The sequence below is a fragment of the Heliangelus exortis genome, chromosome 3 (assembly GCF_036169615.1).
Source record: "Heliangelus exortis chromosome 3, bHelExo1.hap1, whole genome shotgun sequence".
NCBI classification, from domain to species: Eukaryota; Metazoa; Chordata; class Aves; order Apodiformes; family Trochilidae; genus Heliangelus; species Heliangelus exortis.
Genome location: NC_092424.1, coordinates 99055756 through 99081134, shown reverse-complemented (window position 1 = coordinate 99081134; position 25379 = coordinate 99055756). Strand labels below are relative to the sequence as shown.

The 25379-nt window shown below is 39.8% G+C and overlaps 1 protein-coding gene and 1 long non-coding RNA gene across 4 annotated transcripts in view; one reads left to right on the top strand and one right to left on the bottom strand.

Annotated features, from left to right (window-relative positions):
• Nucleotides 1-1691: 1691 nt before the first annotated feature.
• On the bottom strand, nt 1692-25271 carry LOC139795190 (uncharacterized). 2 transcript variants are annotated; one of them, XR_011725415.1, is made up of 4 exons: nt 24903-25271; nt 22637-22720; nt 20008-20141; nt 1692-3971 (listed from the first exon to the last, which is right to left on the bottom strand). It is a non-coding gene; the product is annotated as an uncharacterized lncRNA (long non-coding RNA). The 2 variants fall into 2 exon arrangements; XR_011725416.1 differs by lacking the exon at nt 1692-3971 and adding an exon at nt 12885-15060.
• Nucleotides 2143-25379, top strand: part of MBOAT2 (membrane bound glycerophospholipid O-acyltransferase 2) — a 110143-nt gene continuing 86906 nt past the window's right edge. The window contains exon 1 of one of the 2 annotated variants that reach the window (XM_071741865.1): nt 2143-2362. In XM_071741865.1, the coding sequence (XP_071597966.1) occupies nt 2150-2362 (213 nt within the window). In that variant the 5' untranslated portion in view covers nt 2143-2149. The remainder of the gene's footprint in view (nt 2363-25379) is intronic. The other variant, XM_071741864.1, reaches the window with a different exon arrangement.

Genomic DNA, 25379 nt, shown 5'->3' with positions numbered 1-25379 from the left:
CAATTTTATAACACTGTGAGCATTTAAATGTTGCAATTCTGTATTCATTTCTATTGATTTTAACATCAAGACAGTATATTTGTGCTCTAGTTTAGACAAGAGCTAATGCTGGGTAGTCCTGTGCAACCAGGAGGTCACACTACACTGACCACATAGTTCACTCCATCCTTATGAACAAAGAATATATACATCTATAAATAGCAGATGCTAGAGGTGCATAGGAAGAATGGAGTCAGCTCTCCCTGCACATCCAGAACTGAGGGAACTGCTTTCCCTGCCTTCTCCCTGGAAAACAGAAGCCTAGTGTGAAGAATCTTTAGATTCAGTGCAATATATATCAGGCATTGCACACCATTGACCTTATCACTTGATCAGCAAATTTTTAAACAAGGAACCTACTAGAATGGGTTGCCCTGAGAAGTTGTGGATGCCTCCTCAATGGAAGTGCTGAAGTTTAGGTCAAATGGGGTTGAGCAACCTGGTCTAGTGGGAGGTGTCCTTACCGTGGCAGAGGGGCTGGAACTAGATGATTTTTAAGGTCCCTTCCAACCCAAGCCATTTTATGATTCTGTGGTTCTGTATACAACAGTTGTCTCCAGACTTCAGTGTAAAGCTTTTGCAGACATAATGTACTGAGATGGATGAATTTGAATAGATGTGGGGTAGAGAAAATACTCCCCTCTTCTTACTCAGTTTGATGATTTAACTCCACTACAGAATTTAAAGTACTTAAGCAGCTATACATCAAATTAAATTTTGGATCAGGAACCTTGAAGATTATACAGAATATTTGCTCCTAAGATTTAGAGAGAAGAGAGAGATTATGTTCACATAGTTCAACAAAATGTTGTAAGAAGTGTCCCAACCTCTCTCTGACTCTGCTAGCTCAGCTAATTCAGGGAGCAGCACTAATATGCCACTTCTCTGGTTATGGCTAGCAAATTGCAGACAAATTCTCTTTATCTATCCAGATCTGTTCCTTGCCAATTATTGAACTGGCTGAGAAGTGTTGTGTACTTTAGAGCTGGTTCATGGCTGAAGGGAACTGGTCAGTCCTGGAGACAGCTGGGAGCATGGGTTTGCTCAGCAACCTGGGTGTGTACTGAGGCAGCTGTAATATCCTAGTGCAGCTCAAAGCCTAATGGAATGTAAATTAAGAATGCAAGCCTAGTATTTATAGGAAAAATCTGTATCACCTGGTGAACACAGTGCTAAAAGCACCCTGTGTTTTAATATTGACAAATAGTTTAAAAGAATGAAAGGTTATACTTGTACAGAAGGGAACAGCAGCTTTGAAATTGCTAACCTTGAAAGTGCCTGCAAAGCAGCAGTTTTTGTGAATAACAGCTGAACACCCTATTACATAAAGATGCTGGGACTTGAAGTGTTCAGGTGCATTACATTTATTAGCACATGACCAGAAGGATGGGATAAATATCTCTTCATATCACACTCCGCTTACACACAATATGTGTCTAAGAAGTGATAAGCTCAGATCAGTTGCATTGCTTGCAAATATTTGCCCCAACTACCCCATACCACAGTTTGCCCATCAGCTAAAGATTATTAAAATGCCAGTCTATATCAGTAATTTCTTTTTTCACGTACTTGACATAAAAGAAATGTAGGAATGCAAGTGCTGAAGATTTTATGTCATGTATCCTGTTTTCCCCCTACAAATACACAGTAAGTTTCCTTTGTACTCTCTATATTTTTATTTTGTCATTGAACTTGTGTTAATTTTTACAAGATTACTTTGTTCTTAAGTGTACAATCCATGGATGATCTGCAAATTCCATTGGTTATGATTTCCACCAAGAAAACTAGTATTTAAAAAGGTAGATAAATGGGCATATTAATAATTTAAATCATACTATTTTATATTAAGGGTAAGCAAATTGATTAATCCTTCCACAATATGACAACAAAGTGCTTACAATACACAATGAAGCTACTATAAAATATTCATTTTAGACTCAAAGCAACACAATTGCATAAAGATGGAGAGCTGCAGGGTTGTGATACAAAAGGAGAATTTCACATCTTATTAGAAACCCTATCCAAAGATTTTTATGCCAGATTTTACCTTGTGGATTGAACTTTTGGAAACAACGAATGATTCACAGTACATAATTAAATCAACCAGTTAATGCATATTGCAGCTTTCACAGTGGATGATGGCTCTGCTCATATGACACAAAGTCATGTATGTGACTTCTCTGTGCAGGACAGGGATTTGTGCTTGTTCCTCTATTCCAGACACTGGGTTTCAGTGTCCAGCCCATTGCCACTGCTGGTGCAAGAAGCTGTGACTCGTGAAGTCTTCCTCCTCCTACCAGCTCCCTGCCAGCATCCTTCTCTGGTGAGTGTCTGGTGTCCACCTTCCACTGTCTGCACTGCTGCCATTACATAGCAATGGATTCTTTCAAGGCTTTGTGTTCATCTGACTCTCTTTCCAATAATCTGACTTCTTTTCAAGTCTCTGACTGTAGTGGTCTCAAGGTGAGAAGAGTACAGAAATACTGTCCAACGTTAGTATGAAGATTCCTGGTTAAAATTGTTGAAAAATGTCCATAGCATTTGAAACATCAGTGTAAATTCTGTAAAATGATAACGAATAACTTATTTTTCATGGAATGCACAAGTTAAAAACTACACCAAAGTATTAACATAACCTATATAACTCATCAATGTTGGTGGACTTCTCTGTATCAGTGGAAGATAAAACTAAATTTTTATAATTAAATGGAAAAAGCTAATGTGAATGGTTGAGCAATCAGTATTAAATAGCATTTGCCTTTTGCACCTATTATTACATTGCTATCCCCTGGGCATCTGAAATGATTCCCACATCTAAACAGCTTTATAACTGTACAAGAAATAAAGAGCTTAAGTTAATATATACTTCTATAAGAGTTTTCATACAAACAGAAACAAAGCCCAAGAGTTTTCCTTCTTAAGGAGACTAAGGTAGAAGTTTTACTTATGTAAATGAATAGTTACATTGAATTTGTAAAGATTATTTATCTACATTTAACTAAACCCTAATCCTGGAAACACACAGCACTTAAGCATGACTTAAAATGCATGCTGACCAAGCTGCAGTGAAGTGTTGCAGTACTGATAGGGAAGTTACAATATTAATTGCATTTATGTAACATCTGTTGCCTAAGCACCTCCAAGCACTTTCCAAATGTTAACTAACAAGAAGGCTGCCCATGCTCTTTTTGAAGTAAATGGCAGGATTCCAGTTGTCCTCAAAGGGAGCAGGCACAGGCTCTGAGCCTCATAATAACCTGAAAGTAGGTTAAGGATCTCTGTGTTCACTGGGGAAGGGAGCGATAGCAGAGCTGAGCAACAGAACCCAAAAGGCTTTTCTCTAACTGTAGAGCTGCCTTTCCCTGGAAGAAAAAGTGATATAATTTACTGGTGAGGCCACAAAAGGAACCAAAGAGAAGGAGCTGCTCACAAAGCCTTTAAACTATTGTTGCCTCAGAATGTGACCTTTTTCTTATTCCAAAAACAACAACTGGAGACAAAGCTGGGCTTCCTGGGATGTTCCTCTCTGGTGGCTGCAATGGGCCTACAAATAGCTGGTCCTTGGAAAGGCATTTTTCTTTCTCTCTGAAACTTTCTCTACAGAGGTATATGACATTTCCAGAAGTCCAGTTACTTTGCCTCTAAGTTTTCTGTGCTTGTGACTGACATGTTTTCAGATCAATGCTCTTGGCTTCTTGAGCCATGGTACATAATCTTCTGAGGGACAGAAGTCTGTATTAGCACTTCCCTCTAAAGCACTTTTCTGGTAGCCATCCTCAGCACTCATTTCTATTTCAATTGAGTGCTCTGGCAACTTCTCTTCATTCACATTCTCAGAGGCAGCCAGTGGTGCCTCTTTTGTATCATGTGCCTCCACACAGAAACCCACATGAAGGCAGAGGGTCACGACTCCAGCAGAAACCAGAGGCCTTCTGCAAAGATAAATAGCATTTAGTTAAATAGCACCATTTCAACAGTAACTGGAACACAGTTGTACAGAGGATATTATCACAGCCAATAAAAAAAGAGGGGGGCCTTTCACAGCTTATTTCAGTGTTGTTTCAAACCAAAAAAATCCCCAACGATGTACCCAAAGAGAAGGAAGTAGAAAATAGCCTGTGGTAACTTTCCTCTGCCTACACTTTAGGAGGTTGAAATAATTTCTTGTGAACAATGCCACCAGGGAACCTATGGCCTATTTCCAGGCAGCTATCCATCAAACTGTCAGAGGACATAGGAAATGCAGATGAAGACAGTGGAAGTTTCTGTGATGCCATGTGTGTCACCTTGCCTGTATGGTTCAGTGAGGAGGAATCCTGTAGCAGGTAGAGTTTAGATTATCTGGACTTCAAAGAAGACCTCACAGAAACTTGTTCTGCTCACCAGTGCTGTTGGAAGCAATGCCCCTAAGTATTAAGCAACATATTAGGACTCATCTCCACAAAGGGATTTAAATAGACTTTTTTTTTGAGTATACATACAGGACCATCTTCTTGCCTTACCAGGCACATTATTTTCCTTTTAATACACTCTCAATGGCATCAGCTTTAGAGATAGATGTAAAAGTGTTACTTATCTCTGCAATATACTGCTCCACCCTTTTCTAGCCACATTTGCTGCTTGCCTCCCAGTTTGCATTCTGCTCACCACCCATCTTCCTTGACTTTTCCCCACACCAATGCAAGATTTGAACACCATGGGAAATTAAACACAGTGCATATAAATCATGTTTATTGCTGCTTTGGATACAAAAAGATAACACGAATAAATGAAGAACACATGATGACTCACAGTTTTATTAGTTTACTCAGTTTTTCCTGAGTCTTCATCAAGAAAATGCTGTAATTGGACCACTGAGATCTTGAAGAATTCATAGAATCAATCATAGAATTAGCTGGGTTGGAGGGACCTCAGAGATCATCAAGTCCAACCCTTAATTAAAAAAAACCCTTAATTCATTTATTCCTGTCTGTTTTATTCCTTCTGAAACCTCAGAACCTCAGTTTCTGATTTTCTGTAGCACTTTTAACCAAAAGTGGCAGAACATAACAACTCTCAGAGACCCTGACAAATTTCTAAAAATTCACCTTACTAGTGGTACCTGAAGCAGAGAGGTAAGCAGGCTTTACTGGGGAGGGAAAGGAATGTCAGAACTTGTGGTTCAGGTGACTGAAGTGTTCTTCTCCTGTCTTCTACATTCATAAAGCATAAAATCCCCATTATTAACAGAACTACAATTTCACTCTGTCAAGTTGCAGGATCAATAGACCAGAACCTTATTTTGACAATTCTTCATGATTATTGGTCTTTTATCACAGTCTTCAATAAATTTATTTTTTATAAAAGGTTCATTTTCTTATTCAGACTTGTTGTTACTGTTTTTCTGGGAAATGCTAATCAAATGCAGTTTAACCTGTGCATGGCATCTTATGGAGTCCATACAGTTATCCCTAATTAAATCAGAAATGAACATGTTTCTTTGCTTACAATGTAGTCCTTAACAATGGTTTTCTTCAAGCAGCAAACGGGAATATTTGTTTCTGTGACTGCTTCATACACTTCACCTGCATCCTTTCGAGTTGCTCAGACTGTGCTTGGCTTTTCTTTCCCCCTCAGTAGTCCTTTCCTCATCCAAATTCTGTACAAGAGCAGGCATTCCTCCCTGGAGCACATAATGATGCAAAGGCCTAGGCCAATCTCTAGCCTTGCTGTAAGAGGTATTATTTATCTTTCAGCTTTTCAACACATGGGTGTTCATCCCACAAACATTCAACAGTCCCTTAGGTTATGGCTGAACTCTCCTTTCATGGGCCAACAACTGTCATGAACTATGGAAGCAAAATCTACCAAAATAAGAGAATATTCCAGTAACATCCCAAATAGCCTAAGGAGAAGATAATTCCTTCCTTACTCATTTGGGCAAAGGGGCCCAAGTTTCCATACAACTTGTTACCAGATTTCTTTATATATCATTTCTATCCAAGTATTGGGTCTGCCTTCCAACAAGCACAGCCCCTGGCCTGGATTTCCCAGTTCAGTGATAGTGCTGTAAACTGGGCTGCAAACCTCTGCTGTACTGCCCTGGTGGCTGAGCTGCCATCACTGAACTTAGGTGCTGACAGAAGCAGTCAACAGTGACGGGTTTGAACTCTTGGGTCTTTCCACGGGGTCTGTCTCTGCATTTCTTTACCTGTTTCTGGGAAAATGATGTTAATTATCTGAACTTCCTGGTTGTCTCCTTACTGCCTCATCCATTGCATTCACCTGCTGATCACTGCATGCTGGCTGGCATTAAGGAATGATAATAAGGTAAAGATTCTCTAGGCATACTCTTTCTAGAAATTATTCCTTTATTACCATCTTCTGTTCCTTGTAGAAGCTGAAGTTGCAAATATGTTTGTGTACAGGGACAAAATGAGGGCTCTTAATCCCTAATGGATCACATTAACAAAGGTTAATGACTTTAAAAGCTACCAAGTCAAACAAGTTTTAAAAAGAATATCTGATTTTCTTTGTATGAAACCAGGAGTAATTTCCCAGCACCTGTGTGTGCCATGCTAGGACATAAATTTATACAACTATTTTTCTCAGTTTTTTTTTTTTTTTTTCTGAATTTAGAAAACAGTAATACATTTTTAAATCATAATGGAGGTTCACACTAGTTCTGCTGAAGAATCTAATTTTCATGACAACCAACCTCACAAGCCATACAAGGAAGTAACATGCAAACATAGGATCACTCAGTAGCCATGGTCTTAAGCTGGAGGCTTCCATGTTCAGTCCCTGGTTTATTGTCTCCTGACACAGTGGGGAACTTACAACACTGACCAAGAAATCTATCTGCTAGATGCCTGTAGGTGTTTTATTAAGGTCTTAGGTGGTGCAGCACTAATTTACCAATTTTACCAAATTTACTAATTTACATTAGCCATGAAGAGCTCAGCTTTCTGGGTCTAAGCACAACTGCTCACATTAGGGCACTTCTGGCAAATGTCAGGGCAGTGATAAAACTGGCGAAAAATAGGGGTTCCTTCAGAAAATCAGCATTTTTACAGAACCTCTAAATGAAGCCTCAGAGCTTCAGTTGTCATGATGGTGCAAGGCTCTACCGATTACAGGAGAAAAAACCACAATGTCAGTATGTGGTTTTGTAGCTTTCACCTGCCCAGCAGTGCTCCCCAAATTGGAGTTCAGCTCTCTCTAGGGAAAGGTGATGGTGACAAGGCTGCTGACACATCATGACACATCCAAGGCAGCACTGCAAAGAAAGGATAAGCAATGTTTTGTAAGGCACTGAATGGACATTGGAAGTGATATGGCTCACAGTATTTATTCTGCACAATTCAAATATCACTGGAAATGGAGAAGACACACAAACCAGACAAAAAAGGAGCACATGGGCACCTCCTGGAAAGTCTGCAGTCAGTTCTAAAATTGGTCTAAGCTACCAGTGAGTATTTGTCAGCTGAAGCCTTATTCAATATCTGTGTCAATAGGGCTTCACAGTAGACATTTGAAGCAAAAGATGATGCTATCCCAGCAGTATGTAAGTTTAAAACAAATTTACCTACAGAATGACTTTTGACCCAACATGAATTTTACAAGCTGCAACTTCATATGCTCATTAATGCCATTAACATTGGACCTACTTCACAAACACAACCTTGTTTTCAATAAGCTCAAGAAAATAAGCCCCCAGTAAGCTCAAGAATAAAGGTACAGCTTCATCCCCACGGTGTTCAAAGATGAGATTCAGCAGCTGGTTAGTTAGGAGGGAATATGCTGGAAAACAGCACTTAGTGAAAGAATATAAACATAAGAACTTGGAAGCAGTAACTTTTACTCTATAGTAAAGAATTTTAGAGATTTTTACCAAGGCTTCACACAACAGATTATTAAAGTGCTCTGGAGTGGTGAGCTGAAAATAGGCCAAACTGGTGGATACTGTTTTGCCATTCTGGAGAGGAATGTTGCATAGTGCAGTGTGTTTTCCACTGCTGTTACAAGCCTATAAATAAACTATATTAATTGCTATAATAAACCTCTTTTGCTTGAAATAGCTATCTTTAATTTCACTCAGGAAACAAGTCATGATAAAAATCACAATTCACTTACAGTGTTTTATTTTCAGGATTTTCCAAGTACAAATTCTTGGAAACTTTTGCCAATTCTTTCTAGCAACTTTTCTTATTTTTCCACAACAAAGTTTAGTGATTGCAACTAAAAGCAATTTGTTACTTGATTAATTACTGTGCATTTATTTAATTCCAGTGCGTTTATTGAGAACAATTTGTCATAATTCTACCAGCAGCCTAGGAAGGGGCCACCTAGCTGCATGGCAAAAACTGTCTACCACTCCAGATGCACATTTGCTTATTAAATGCTAGAATAAAATCATTCTATTATTAGAGTTATATTGGAAAATGTTAAAAGTTGAAGATGTTAAAAACTATGTGTATTGCAAGAGGCATGCATTGGAATCTTAAGCTTAGGACTTACCTTCCTAGTGGCATGGAGTTTGTCTCTGGCTGGTGACAGATTGTGACTCACGTCAGGTAGCACTGGAAACTCTTGTCTTTTTTTTCCCATCACATTTTATATCTGTTTTTTAGCTGTATTTAAAAAAAGATAGTTAATAATAAGCTATTTCAAATGTAAGGCACATTTTCTTTTAAAGAACAGCAGAGCTCAGTAGTAGAATCCCCTGGCTGGCTGACAGGGATTTGAAAATGGTAGAGAATGGATTGAATGGATGAAACAATTAAAAACATATGGTATTTACTTAATGCCCGCAAAGAAAGTGTATAGCTATAGTAATTTCATCACTACTCCTTCTGCTAAGAATCTTCATTGCCAATGGAAAAGAAAAAAAGTCCCATAAGGCAGAGAAAGACAAGGAAGCACTGAATTCTGGGCTGTCATGCCAATCCAGCACAATGAGTGGATAATTCAAAAGAATGCAGAAACATAGGTAGGGAATAATTAAGGAAAACATCTTAAATAAACATAGCAAAGGAATAGCAAATGCAATTCACTGCAGCAAAATTGTTGCACTTGGAGCAAATTACTGATTGCTTTAAGGCATGAGCAATGAGTGAAGAATACAGCACTAGGATGACTTAAAATACTGGAAGATGCAACAGTGCCTGGTGTTCCATAAGGACAGATCCCAGGGAATGGGCAAAGTAAATTTAAAGTTGAAGAAGCACATAAAAGGATGTGTGCTCTTCAAATTAAAGCCCACAGTAGTTATCAATTTACCCAAGCTGATTTTTACTGACATTAGAACAAACAAGTGAGTTTCTGAAAAAACTTTCCAATGGGAATGATAAGGGCAAACAATGTAACAATGCTTATAAAACAGCCCAATTAATCTATAAAAGGAAATATGTGAGGTGGTTATCAAATAAAGCCAGAGACTGGCTTTGCTGAGCAATATTTGCTGCTCCAGCATTCCTCTTAATTCCTCTTTCCTTTTTTCTTCAAATTTCCCATCTCAAAGCCAATGCATTTCTAGTATTACGGATGTTAAGCCCAGGCTGTTCAATGACACATTCACTGTAACTTGTCCCTTTCTGGAATGTGGCACTCAGAAAAAAAGAAATAAATGGAGGAAATAAATATCAGTTCAAGCTTTCTGCCTTGTGTTTACAATGTTCCACCCCAGCAAACTCTGCCGGGCTGCACAGTCTTTGCCCCCTGTCCTACCCAGCCACTCCTTGGTTCCTTTAACTGGGTTTTTGCTTACATAGTGATTCAACAGGCTTAGTAAATCAGTGGGAATTGTTTCATGCTTTCATCACACACATGTATTACCAGATTTGTTTCATGCTGAGTGCCCAGATTTTATGGTTACTTACATCTTCTTGCCACAGCAAGACTGACTCCTTCAGTGTTTGTAAAGTGCTTATGTACTTGCTGGGTGAGAACTGTACACATGCAATTACTAGTAATTACTATTGTTTATCTTCAAAAAAATAATCAGCATTTAAATCTGAGCTTCTGAGAAATCTTGTGTTCAATCAAGAGATTTATTTCAAAAGAAAAGAAGTCTTTCTTACTAAAAAGAAGAGAAAAAATAATACTAAGGACAATGGTTTTATAGTAGTGTCAGAAGTACATAATTAGATCATCTGTTGGATTAAAACATCACAAGCTTAAAATCCAGGGGAATCATGAGTGTAGTCACACAGTGAAAACGTGCTGGGTGAGCAGGTATTTGATTCCCCTCTTCCATGCATCTGCTAGGTGCCCTTTCAGTCAGACCTTGAGAAGGTACCTGGGCTGCTCCACAGACAGCCCACTCAGGACAGTGCCTCTCTTCCTGGGCCACTCACTACAAGAGCTATGCAAATAAAGAAAATGTGTGTTCAATTTTGTTATGTTTAAAATCTTGCTCGTGGGCAAAAAAGAAGAATTCCTTATATGTATAAGTAAAGGCAAGAATTTACTGTTAGTATAATGCAAATCTTCACAGTTTAATTCAGGCGTCGTCACTGCTCTGTATCTAATTAATACAGAAAAATAAGGAATAATAATGCAGAAAGTGTATTTATATTTGGGAAAATGTTGGAGTCGTAGCAATCTTTCTATTTAGGGTCATATATGTATGTTTGCTAACAACAGGCCTAGATGTTAACAGATATTGCCTGGACTTACAGACCATTTAAGAAAGAAAAAGTTAGGTCCAGGTAATATCTGAATATACTCTACATGGTCCCACTTACCTACTTGAGATATTAATTCTTTGTTTGCTTTGGTAGTCCTAAAACCAGCTTTGTCCAGTTCCAGGTCTACAGGTTCTTTTGACTGACCATTACAGAGCTGTTCGTGGCTGAGAGATCTCCAGTGACAGCCTAAATGCCACATCTCCTGCCTGTCTCCACCTTGTCACACTTCCACCACCCACACCAGCCCTGGATTGCTCTACAGAATATCGTGGCATCAGAGTTGTAAACATCTGTTCCTACTCAGAGCAACTCTTTGTTACAGTTGTCCATATAAAACTGTTAATCACAAAGATAAACTAAAGTAAAACACTTTGCATACATAAACCTGATCAATGACAGAAATTGTTGCCACGCCTAAAGTAAGTAAAACAAAGCTGCAAGCAGGTCAAGAAAAGTTCAGGCTGAGCCTGAGGCCTTGCAAACTCTGGACAAAGATGATGATGGGTTGGTCCTGACCATGGCAATAGTCACAGAGCTGCCTGACAGCTCTCCAGCAGCTCAGCAATTGCTGCCAGGGGCTAGGAACTGCATGCCTGAGGGACTGGGGTCTGAGCTCCTCCTCACCCTTCTGTCCAGCCCTCAGAGCTCCTAAATTTGCTCTGTGGCCTGAGCACAGCCTGAGTCAGGGAGCTCAGATTTCACCCCTACACCTGCTTCAGCTGCTCTCCCCACTTTATCCTGCTCATTTGCAGAACCACAAGCTGCTGGTATTTAAGTCTGTCCATCCGTCTGTCTCATCATCCCCAAATCTCCTGCTCTTCTGCCTTTTTGGGCAAACTTTTCCATTCCACTGCACTACTGAGGCAATACTGTAGCACCCTGTGTTTGGCTTTCAGCCTCTTTTTACTGTGGGCTGCTGCAGGCTGCCAGCCCAAATTATGCATGGTCCTGACATGCAGCCCATCAGTAGGAAGAGTGCAGTCAAATCCTGGTCAGATCCCAGCAGAGACACCACAGGCCTCATGACTTCAGCTGATATATTAAGCACATTGCACCAATGCCATTCTGAGGGAGGCTGAACATAGCAATGTGAGGAGAGCACCAGATGTACAATGCTAACTTCCAGAAAGCTGAGTGGTCTGAACCAAGCCTGGACATGCCTGGCTTCTAGGCTTTGCTACACAGAGCCCACTAAAGTGCTTATATTGCCCTCAGCACTGAACTTTCTGCAGTCCTGGTTTTTCTTTTTTTTTTTTTCACCTATCACTTTTTCAGAGAAGAAAAAAGGAAGGAGAGTAAAAGGGCAGGCCATGGAAGTGTTACCCCAACACCAACATGATCAGGTGTCCAACCACACTATTTGAAGCAACCTCCTTAACAAATGGTTCACCCAGATGCTAGAAGAATTATCCAGGGACTTGCTACACTGGGCAAAATCCTGCTGTGCTCTGAATGATAACCCTTAACCACCAAATGTTGATTTTGTTGCTATTTGAGGGAAATAGAATGGGGAGGAGATTTCTGCATAGACAGCTGCAGGGACTCTTGCTGTTAGAAAGGATCCTCTCCTCACAGATTGACTGGGTTTGATCTGTGGATGAAACCAAGTAATGTGTTTATGCCTGTCACTTGCATGGGTGACTGCCAATAGGAACTGCTTTTATATACATAAACTGAGCAATTGCATTACTTTGAATTGCCATGGAGTTCTTTGTTGTTGGTGGTTGTTTTTTTTTTTAAAGAATGAAACAGATCCCAGCAAATGCCAGACAAAGATTAAAATATTCTTAAACATGCAATTATGTGCATAAATATTCAAACAGCAAAAAAAAAAAAAAAAAAAAAAAAAAAAGGCTGGTTTTGTCATGGTTGTAGCACTTGCAGACAAATATGGCCAACTTACATGGAAAGTAACTTTCAGAAACAGATGACAAATTGTGCTGCATTACTTAGTTTGACTGCTGCCTCCAGCCAGGTATAGTATATTGATCTGCAAAGGAAACCACATAACCCAGTATTTTTCCTTAAAGAAACTGCCTTGGTTACTTGTTGGCCAGTTTCTATACTGAGAGGCATCATTGATAGGTCTGCTGCTTCAGAGCCCATGGGAATGGCAAAGCAGCTTCTCCAGCACTGTCTCAGTGACCCAACCCAAAGTCATGTGCTGCAGAACCCCATCTCACAAGCTCCCCTTCAGGTTCAGACGCAGGCATCCCAAACTCCTGTGAAACTTCAGTCTGTTGCTTCTCAGAGGATGAAAAAAACAAAGGTGAGGATTTTATGAGATGCTTAGTCCATGCCAAAGAAAGAAGAGATCCAAGGCAGAGGAAATCACAACTCATGCCCCAGTCCTAGCATTTCAGAAGTTGAATTTTGTCTTGTTTGCATACATTCCCACAGTTAAAAAGTACATTTACTTTTTCTGAGCAATCTGACAGGGCTCCTTAAACATTTTCTCATACACTGTGAATTTGGTACAGATCTCTGTTTAACATGTCATATTGTTCCCCTCAATAATTAAATGCTTGCCTAATCAAGCCCAAAACTTAATCTGTGAGAAAATACCCCGGGAAGAACAGTCACAGACACTAGAAGCTTAAGCACATATAGACCACATGGCCTGTTAAGAAATGAGGATGTGTTGCAAAGTATTTTGCAACTTAACATTGTACATGGTTGCAGGCAATTACTTATTAAATTACCTGTAAAGAGAAGTAAACATGCTGAACATTATTTTCACCAGCCTCTCTTGGCCTAAGTCATCATTGCCTATGTGACTGCTTTATTGTTGTGGAACTCTGTTACCTTTGAGCAATGAAGAACAAAATGATCTCCATTTTGTGTGAGGCTGCTTTGAGGCCATGTTGGGAGATGACAAACTCAGTTCCCCCTAAACTGTGACAGAGCTATAGAGGGGGAAGTAGGTTTGGGCTGTCCAAGGAGACGAGTGCTCACGTTATAGAATATGTTGAAGTGGAGCCTGCAACCAAATGGGTGTTTATGATGTCTCCCAACAGTATCTTAATCCTGCAGGACAAAGGAAAACTACTTTTTGATGTTATATTGGCTCTTTCAAATGATGCAAGAAAGTGGACTTTTGTATCCTATAAGTAGAACATTCTAAATACCAACTAATATTTCTGGTTTATCTGTTGAGTCTTATAGTTGACTTGCCAACACCAGCCTAGGGCAGCCAGTCTTTACCATTTTTGACTGAGAAACTAGAGATTTGAGGCACGTTGCTCAGGCAGAGGTTCCGGAATAATTGTTGTTCTTCAGCCTGCTGGGAGAAGTAGGAACAATGTAGGCAATGACAATTACCCTGCTCTGAAATGCCCACTCTGTAACCCTGTATTAGATCTTCCATATCTGTACTGCTTCCTTCCTTCCTTTCTTCCTTCCTGCTTTATCTCCTCCTTGGTGCCACAGAGCTCTGAACAATGTGCCTGTTGCTCCTCCAAAACAAAATAGGACTTGCAGATGTAAAAATATCTGTTTGGCTCAAACCATGACAGCTCCACAGCATTAAACATGAAAATCAGAGTCTGCATCAGTAAAGAGCTGACTTTGGAGGATTAAAATAAGCTCTAGCTTTGGCCTAATAAAGAAATATAAACTTCTTTCCCAAAGGAAAAAGGCTTTTTTATTGGGCCCTGTAGGAAATCTGCAATACTCCTCCTGGGATAATACAGCTCAAAGTTGCAAGCAGCACAGCATGCACACAGGTATTATAACCTGCTATAAAATTCAGAAAGTAGTGTGGGACAAAAACAAACTAACAAACAAACAAGAGCTTTGCACTTCCCAACTCTCCCAAATATATATATGAGGAAGAGGGAGATCAGTGCAGTTAAGCAGCACAGACCTTGCCATCCCTTCAACACAAGCCCATCTGCCAACAGGCTTTGTCATGTCAGGTATAAAACTTGTACATATGCTTCTATTCTATACAGCTGAAAAACTGAATATATGAAATTTTGGCAGGTTTTTTTAGAATTTATGGGTGGAATTGTTTAATGGCGGAATGAGATAAATAACCATATATTGCAAAGACTGAATTGATGACTTCTTTTTCTTACCTGATGCAGTTTTATCCCTCTTAAACTTACATAGCTGTGTCAAGCACCAATGATTTCAGTGATTTTCATGACATTTCTCTCCTTTAAGTGTAAAATTTTAGAGCTGAAATCATGCCTTTTTCTTTATTTATGCAGAACCATCATACTGGAGACCCTGCTAGTCCTCTTCCATAATACAGTTTAAAGAAAGAGGTTGTCAAGGAAGCAGATGGCTGAGAAATACAGGTCCAGCCTCCATCTTCTTTCCCAAACATACAAGCACCCATCTGTTTCTGAAAGGAAAAGGGAAAGCCTTTGCAGTTGTTCTGGACAGAGTAATTGCAAGTTGGCCAAAGAGAGGCTATTGGAGCTTATTGTGAAAGAAAAAGGAAAAAGAAAAAAAGAAGGAAAAAAAAACCGAAACAAGAAAAAAAAAAAAACAAAAAAAACCAAAACCACAAAACCAAAAAACAAACAAACAAACAAACAAAAAAAAAAAAAAAAAAAAAAGGAACTTGACCTAGAATAGGTATAACCACAGCTAGGAATAAACTACAGGAAAAAAGAATGATTTATGCAAGTATCACGCCTACCACTATCCAAAACATGTCATTAATCCAGATAATTCCAAAAAACCAGAAGGTCTATGTGAGCTAAATGAAGATTCAGTAAAAAGGTGGGGAGAAGCATTCTCACCCTATTTCTCCTTTATTTAGTGACATTGTTGCACATACACATAAAAGCCACACCTTGCAATTTCTTGCACTCAGCAGCTTAATGAAGTTCCTCAAACACACAGTAAAAACACAAATCTGTGCATGGCTGAATCATAGGGTTTCCCAGCAGGTTCCTTGAATTAACAGATTTAAACAGAAATTGAAAAGGATTTTAAATGATTTTTTCATTCAAAGGTCTCTCTAAAATTGGAAATTGCAATCTGGAGGACATCTATTAGCAATTTATCATACAGTGCCAAAAGGAACTGTTGAAGTCTGTTCTGCAAGCATTTGTCTGTTTACATGTACTTCTATCCAGTTACGCACAAACCCTGTATTATTGAGCTGAAACTCCTGACCAACAACGTATCTTGAGGCTTTACCTGACTCTTTCTGCTCTTATGCTCCGTCTGTAGATAATGGAGTTTATCTCAAACCTCTCTGACTACCCTAATTTGACAGACTCCCAGAACTGTAATAGTCAAGGCATGAAGTGACCTTATCAGATTGTCTGGTTCAGATGCCTGGTCCAAGACAGGTCAGCTACAGCAGGGCCTTATCCAGTGAGGTCTCAAGGATCTCCAAGGCTGAAGACTCCACAACTCCTATAGGAAACCTGTCTCAGTGTTTGACTACACTCACTGCAAAGAATTTCTTTCTTACATTTAAGTTGAATTTCCCATCTTTCAATTTTGTCCATTGCCACTTGTCCTTTCTGGGGAGCAGTGAGAAGATGCTGGTTCTGTTGTCTTTTACTACCTCCCTTTTGGTGTTACACTTGTCAAAGATTTCACGAGCCTTTTTTCCTCCAGGCAAAACAATTTCATCTCTCTCAGCCTCTCTGTGTATGACACATGCTCCATTCTCTTAATTATCTTTGTAACCTTTCACTGAACTTTCTCCACTACGAGCATGTCCTGGGGAGCCCGGAACTGGACACAACACTTGAGGTGTGGTCTCACCAGTGCCCACTAGAAAGCAAGAGTCACTTTCCTTGACCTGCTGGCAATGCCCAGGGTATTGTTGGCCTTGTTTTCTGTAAGTACACATTGCTGGCTCATGGTCAGTATTTTGACCATCAGGATACCTTGGTCCTTTTCTAAAAAGCTGCTTTCCAGGCTTCAATGGTGCACGGGGTTAATCCTTAATCCTCACTCACTGCAGGACTTGGCATTTCCTTTTGTTGAACTTGTGGGAGGTGTCCTTGCCCGTGGGAGGTGTCCCTGCCCACGGCATGGGGGTTGGAACTAGATGATCTTAAAGGTCCCTTCCAACCCTGAAAATTCTATGATAAGGTTCATGAACAGGAGTTGGCTGTTTTCTCCAGCCTGTCTAAGTCCCTCTGAGTGGCAGTACATCCATCTGGTCTATCAAACACTCCTCTCAACTTCGTATTATCTGCAAACTTGCTGATGGTGCACCCTGTCCCCATCATCGAGGTTCATAATGAAGAGGTTAAATAGCACTGCCCCCAGTACCAACCCTTACTGCATTGGTGACTGGCCTCCAGCTGGACTCTGTGGCCAGCCCAACTCTTTGACACCAACAGCTCAGTCAGTTTTCAGCCCACCTCAGTGCTCATTTATCTAGTCTGTGCTTCATTAGTTTGTCTATGTGGATGCTCTGGAAGACAATGTTTAAAGCCTTGCTAAAGTCAAGGTAAGCAACATGCACTGCTCTCCCCTGATCCACAAAGCCAGTAGCTCCCTGGATTCTCTGTCCTGACCTCCAGAAGCCAAGTGGGACATTTGCTTCCTTACAGTCCCCTGGAACCTCTTCCAAGTGCCATCACCTTCTGCATATAACTGAGAGCAGCCCTGCATGCATGGATGAATCCCAGTAAGTCCTACAGGTTTGTGCATGCTCTATTTGTTTAAATGTTTCCGCACTTGATGCTCCTCTACTGAGGTTAAGACTTCAGAGATCCAGACTTTGACCTTCACAGCCTGGGAATGCTTGGAAGCAAATCTTACCAGTAAAAAACAAGGCAAATAATTTACTTCTGCACTATAAACAGTTCAGTTTTATTTAGCTATAGAATTTCTTACATCTGTATTAGAAGTACCAAATCAATACAGACAGTAACTGAGGGTTGCCTCTTGAGCAACCTGCACCAGAACAATACCTGTTTAAAACTCTTAGTGGTGAACAGCATGTGGATAGCAAAAGCTAAAAAACATTTGAAGTAGCAGAGGGCATTTTCCTGCAGAATCATATAGTGATATTTGCAACATAAATCTAGTTTAGAGAAAGAAAGAAAGAAAGAAGAATGACAGATCTCTCACAAAACTGGAAAAATATTTTAACAATCATAACAAAAGCCAGATTCCTCCTTATAAAAATAGTATGAGGAAAGCGTTTCTTCTTTTTTTCAAACAAAATCTGTAACTTTTATACACAAATACTGGAGATAATGCAAGAATGAAAGCAATCATCTTCATGCCTTCCAGAACTGAATTTTTTTAAGTTTCTGATAAAATTCCTGTTATTGTATTGTTAGGGAAGTGGCCTTAGCTGAAGAGATCCTGGAAGAGCTTCCTGTTTAAAACAGTGGGGAGTGCAGCCCCGAGAACATCAATCACATGGCTCATGGTATGAACTCGGGTGTTACAGGCAGAGGGCTCTGTTCAGCTTCCCGGGTCCCCTGTAATGCCACATCCTGCTACGTACTGCGGGATCCCCACGTTGGGATTTCCCCACTGTGACACAGTAACTCTCTAATGGAACTGGGTACAGCTGGGAAGAGATGGAACAACTTTACAGTGCTAGGGAATCACATCAGTGGTCTAGCAGGCTCGCTCTCTTCCATCTTTCAAAAAGGTGCAAAAATCACCTTTCAATACTTTTAAAATGGCTTTTATTTTCTGGTATTGATATCCACAGAATAATACTTTTAAATTTTTAAATTGTTACCAGATTTTCACTTTAATGTGGTACATTTTAGAAGAAAAAGAGGAACTGTTAAACTCTTTATTATTCTCTTAATTTTGTAGTAGTTGTACTTCACATTTAAAGACAAAGACAAAGAGATACCCAATGCTCCTATGGAATCTTCAGTATTCACAATTCCTTTTACCATAATTTGTGAATAAAAAGAACAGCCTTGGAGTAGGATGAAACAAAACAAACAGCAACATTAGAAAGATTTGCCCTCTGTAACAAGGATGTAGACAAAACATTATGAAACAGGACTTTTCTGACCTTCCTAACAGAGTACAGCAAGTTGATGTTACGAACAGGTTTTTTTTATACTTAAAGGTATATCCTCATCTTCATAGAACTGATGAAGGTGCTTCATCAACTTCAAGCAAGAGATGGAATACTGCCTGTTCACTCAGGCTGTTTAATCTTTCATGGCCCTAAATATCCTTCCCTCCCCATTTGAAGCACAGTTTAGAAACATGTTAAATTTACTATCACCATAAATATCAATTTAAAAAATCATGGAGGACATAAAAGCCAAACTCTGCTCTTAAATACAGTTTAGGGGGTCAAAAGAATGAAGCACTATAAAATACAGCAGGCTAAATATATCTAATGTGATAATAATTTAACTGAACTGACAAGGAAAAAGAATGAATTTATATATATTGATTATTATACTCAATTTACTAAAATGCTTCTTCAATTTCGTAGATCGGCTTTCTGAAAAAGAAATTTATATCCTAGAGCATTTCAAGTTCACATAGTACACATTTAGAGACTGTTGCTTGATTGAGTGGTTGAACAAATTCATGGCTTTACTTACTCAAATAACACCACTTCTATAAATGGAACATGTATCAGAGCTTCTATATGACTTGAAATTACCCTGAGAAACATGAATACTAATATGCACCTTTGGCTACTGTTCCCAGAATATTACTCATTCAAGCTTTGGGTGTGTTGTGGGGAGGACTATGTTATCATGACTATTATCTCCTAAGTTTGTGTTTGAACAATGTTCACATGCTTGCAGAATGACGCTCACCATGGGGGACATCAAGTTAAGGTGCAACTAATGAAATTAAATCTCACGGAAGTATTTTTACACCTGAGGCTCTAGATCCATTTCATCCCAGCTCTCTAGATCTCTGAGCTGAGCAATGCCACTGCTCTTAAAAGCACTAGAACAGACAGTGACAGTTTCTTGCTTGCTGTACACAGCAAGAGAAAGGCACTGGGGAAGCATGTTTGTCCTGGGACAATTATGGAAATATTCAAGCTCTGACCCACTGACAAGTCCAATGGCACTGGGCTGTTCCAGGCTGTGGCTGACAGGTCTAACACCCTGAGTACCTCCTTTCCACACACCACCAGTTTGGGTGGCTAAACAGTCCAGCAGGACTTACTGGCTGGCAAAGAGGATCAACCTTATCCTTTCTAGTGTTGATGTGTGCAATTTTTATATGGATTTTAAAATGCATGGCAGACAATAAAGCCAATAAGATGTAAGGACACTAAAGAAGTATTATGATAAAAATTTACAAAATGTTGCAAAAACAGGAGGGTGATTTAAACTGGAATGAAGGCACAAGGACTTACCCCAGAAAACCCTCAAGGAAAAATTCCTACTTCTTATTGAAGAGAAGTACAATCAGCATTGAACATGATAATTCATCCTGAAGGAAGCAGCAATGACCATATGGACTGAGAAAGCTATTTAGGGCGCACCAGTCCTGGGGGACAAAAAAAGAAAATTCCACAATCCTCCCTTTCTCTACCTTAAGTTAACTGTGAACCTGAACAACTGAAAAGAAAATGTATTTGATTAGCTTATTTTTAAATTGCACTGTTATTTACTTTAACTTACTCTGTAAGTTTACATTAAAAGCAACTCTTAAGCAACTCTGGGATGAATAAGCTGTGGTATTATTTCAGAAACAACTAATCCACCTAAAGAAGAGTTTTTAGTCCTATCTTGTTGCATTCACCTAGGGCAAGTGGGAGGAACCTTGGGAACTGAGCCCTCTAAGTAGCAAGCATCAGTTTGAGAACCTGTAACATTAGATACCCAGAAAAGTCAGGTCTGCCCTTTCAGCCAAGGAGACACAATACAATAATGGCCCAGAAACCTGAGAAAACTGTTAATGTCCATGCCCTGCTTATTACAGCCAGACAGGAGATTATGTTTTTACCGTACATTTAGTCTTATATGTTTAATATGAACATGCTTTTCTTTAATAGTTAGATCAAAAAAAAAGGTAGACTTGACAGTTCTTCATTATTTTGTAGTAGTAGGCTCCTTTCAAGGTTATCATTAGCCTCTTCCATCCACTGTATTTCCCAGTCTCGTAAATACCCAATTAAAATAAAACCAATTGTCCTTAAACTCATCACTTGTCATTGAAATTCATTGCTTTTTTTTCAGTTCTGAAAGAGCTTCTATTCCACAAACTTTTTGATCATCAGTGACAATACCACAGTGACAAATCATCAGTGACAGTACTAGTTACTACACTTTGAAATGCTGTACACTATCTGTTTATACTATTTCCTGATAAGATTTTCAGAGTAGAATTTGCTCTGAAAAGGTGATTCACTCATTTATTGAGTAACTTCTTGTTGAAGTCAGTTGGTTTGTCCTTGCAGAAAGTTCCTTTAGCAAGGAAATTATAATTTCTAATATCTGTACTTGAGAGTTGATATTCACAGCTGAGCAGTAAAGTGAGCTTTTATTCATCCTTCTTGAGAAGCTCTGCCTGATTTTGTTAACAGACTTCCTGGTAGAATTGAAAACCCAAATTGTCTGAGCTGAACACAAGTCTATGTTTCCAAGAGACACTGATGCATTACCCCATCACAGAATTTACAAAACTTAAACACTCAGAGGGAAGAAAATTGGGCCAAATCAACTGTATGACAGAAACTTACTTAAAACCAGAGAAGCTTGCTCCCTCTCAGAGCACTCTTAAGACCAAACCAAAACGAGTTAAAAAAATAAAGCCAAAATGTTCTGCTAAAAATGCCAAAGGGAGATTTTACTTATCTTGTAGCTAGATTGTAAAAAGGTATTATACTTTTCCCACTAAGTAGATAGCCAAAAAATTGTTAACTGAGCTGGCAATCAACAGTATTATCATGAAGAATTCTTACTAATATTAATAGGAATCATGCTGGGCACTAAATTACTACTATGGCAGAACTGGCTAATTAAAGATTATATTAGTTTAAAAAAACACTGATGCATGTGATGCTTATTGTGCTGTACACAATATTTGAAAGGATGGCAAAAGACTGCTCTGAAGAAAGGCTGAAACAAAGGCAACATCTAAATAGCAGTTTTTTATGAATAGTTATTTAGTTTGACTGACATCACAAATATTCTTTGCAAATATTTTGCACAAATATTTTTCTCTTCAGAATGAAGTCTCAAATATTTTCAGCTAAGCAAAGTAATCCAGGTAATGCTAAGATAAGACATTATGGTGGAAAACTGATCACATTTCCATAGCTAATACTGAAACCCATTTTCTTCTTCCTTTATTTTGCCAAAAAAGGAGTTTCAATAATTGGTCCTATTTTCTGACAGTGAAATGTGTTCCCAGAATGACCTTATCAAACAAATAGAGGAAGGAGAACTTTATGCTGTGGTGCACATAGCAACTTTGTCCCGTTGTCCCTTTCTGTCCTCTGCCACCACTCTTCTCCTTTTGTTCTTTACTGAATAATGTCATTATGGGAAGTCTGGTATTGTAAAGGCTTGAACATCTTAAATTGTCATTCAAATAAACAAAGTTTACAGGAAACCTCTAGTGCTTGTTACATCCCTCTGACAGATTAAGTAATCTCTGTAGGGCTGAGAGATGCCTTTGTGATTATTCTTGAACTAAGTACTGTGAGTACTGATGGGACCATAAAAACCTGATTGCAGAACATCAGAAGTAGTTCATGCTATGCCAAGCCAGTCTCCAGGGATTACTTAAATCAACACATCCTCCTGCATTTTGACTGACAGTCTTTGGTGGTAAGAATCTCCTTGCAGAAATAACACTTGTTATTCACTTACATGCATATATTTAAAACAGTAGGAAAGTAAGTAATGTTTATTGAGAACTGTGACATTTACATGATGTTTTATAGGTTCACTGCTCTAGGTACATGAGCTTCTTTCTATCACTCTCCAGCCTTCTTTTTCACAGCATCATTTCACTTCCACTAACTGCACTGTTACCTTGTCAATCTGATGCTGAATGCTACCTCTTGTCAGACAATGCTTCATCTTCCCAAACAGTGTTTTAACATGGGCAGAAGTTCTCTGAAAAACATTTGTAATGAAAAAAAAAAAAAAGAGAGAGAGAAGCAGAAGACCTTCTTTAACTGCAGTGTCCATGAAAGCCCCTACGATGCGTTTTACAGCAGACATCAAAGACAAGCTACTTTTTCTCTGGCAGAAGTTATTTTCCTTATATTCCTGTTACTTTCTTCTCAACCAACGTTTGAATGCTTCACTTTCAACTGCAAACAAATTTTAAGCTCTGTGGGGCAGGACCCCTTTTGCTCTTTCATGTAACCAATCTGTCCTGTCACTCTTATGTTGTGACTTATTTCAAGATTTATTTCTTTGACATTGTCTTCCCCAACTCATACCTTCCCAAATAAGAGCACAATAACATCTTCCTAAAACACTGCATTTCTCCAGTGGAAACTTGTGAAAGATACAATTATGAAACTTAATGGTATAGATGCCAACTATTTATAACAATACTGTGATTTTCAGCATTGTTAAATGTAACTTTTAAGTATTAACTCCTAAGATTCTAGGAGTCATGCAAGAAAGCATATTTTTGGATTTTCTAATCTAACCATTGGAAGAACACCTGCATTGAAAAAAAAAATTATGAGAAAATGAAGGGCTGTGTTTAAATCCAACTGACATTTATGCTGTCAATATCATGAGCTTGTTCTCAGACATTTTGTTAATTGAAAGTAAGGAGTTCATTCAGTACGTCAATTATTTGCTGTATTTCATGAAAGTCACAGTGGATTTATATAGTTACACCAGAACAATTTCCTGTGACTAGACTATGATTCAGAATTAGTTATCAGCCTTTTCTAAAGCAGCTCCTTTGTGGCTTAATTCGAGAATGTTTAGGTTAAGATTTCCCAAGATTTGTGCGTAGGTATATGTCTCCTTACTAAAAGAAAAATCAGGTAAAATGAGCTCAGTCTTTATATATCTCTGTGTATTTTAACGCAGACTGTACTGAGCCAGGTGGCACTGCACTCCTCTGAAGTTACTCACACATATATATAATTTGCAGGTTTATATTTAAGGGACTGATTCAGAATTATTTGGGAAAAGTGGGGTTTTGGTTTTTTTTTTTTCTCTTTCCAAAAGCAGCATTTTTTGCTTTACTACAAAAACATCATGCTCTTGCCTCAGAAGCTACAGATGCTACCACAATTCTAATTGCCTGTCACGCAGTGAAGAAAACCACTTATTTGTACCTATTAGTCAGTTTCTTTAAATGCAGACAAAAGACTTTACCACAAGCCAAAATGTAAGTACAGCGTGGTCTGCAATTCAGTAACAGAAGCAACAGATGTTTTCAGATAATTACACTTACCTCAATTTTCCTGCTACTATCAATTAGCATTAACCATGAACTTAAATGGCTATGTAAATCACTATCCCGAGCCGCTACTCCTGCTACATGCAGACTTTAAGCATGATATTGGACAAAGCATTTCATCCTTCACGTACTTAAAATGGTGAATTTTTCTGTCTTGAAGGTAAAATATACGATAATTTAAAAAATGTTTAATAAAAAGAAAGGAATAACCTATAATTAAGTTTAGTAATTTCATAAGAAAAAACTCTACAGAAAGCTCCAATGTAAAATAGATAGGCAGGGCACTAAACTAGAATTATTTTCTAAGTATCCTACTGCACAAGCTCATCTGGTAGTTTGCTGCACTTCCTAATAAGAAGCCCTCACCTAAGACTTCACTCTTTGGCATTGGATAGTGTTGACTGGACAGGTGAAAGAGTTGTGCTACATCCCAATCCATTACTTTATTTATTCTCTAAAGTGACTGCTAGGTGGAACCAACTGAATAAGTACCATGCTTGTAGCATTTCAGGTTTCTGTATTTAAGAAACGAGGACTTAAAAAAAAAAAAAAAAAAAAAAAGTGTCTCATAGCCACGATAGACAGACTTCCTTAAGTCAACGGGTGGCTGAAGGAACAAGGATTTTTTACTCATTTTTTGCAATTTCCTCGGGGTGCAGGCCACCCGCACACCCTGTGTGTGTCCATCACTCATCTACCGCTGCCTACGCAGCTACTGAGCGCTGAGCTGCCTCCGCGCCGGTTCTGGCGGAGGTGAGATGGTCAAGAGCTGCAGGCGGGACCGATCTCTTCTTTACCTCAACACAGGCCTGCGGCCACCTGGCTTCGCGCTACCCTTAGCGACTGACACCCCGCAGCACCCACCTGGGCCGAATGCCCCCTGGCAGCGCCGCGCTGCTGGCACCCCGCTTCCTCGGGGACCTCCCCTGCCAGGCTGCCCTCGCTTCCCTACCCCGCGCAGGAAGGAGCCATTTCCCCTCCGCGCCCAAGTGCGGAGCTCCGCGCGGCGAGGCCCCTGCCCCGCGCCGCCCCGCAGCGCCGCCTGGGGTGGGGCGAGGCCGCGCCCAAGCCCTGCGCGGTACCTGCGCGCAGCTTCTGCTCGCCCTCAGCGCGGAGCGCCCGCTGCAGGACTTTGCCGGGCCCCCCCCCGCCCCATCATTTGCCTCACCGACCCCCGCCCGCCCGGGCTCCATCCTCCCCCTCCTGCACCCCGCACCCGGCCGCGTCCGCTGGCGTCCGCCGGAGGGGAGCGGCCTCGTTCCGCCCACCCCGCCGAGGGGCGGGGATTGGGCCAGCCCACCCGTCACTCCGCGGCGGGGCCGCGCTCGGGTTGGCCGCTGG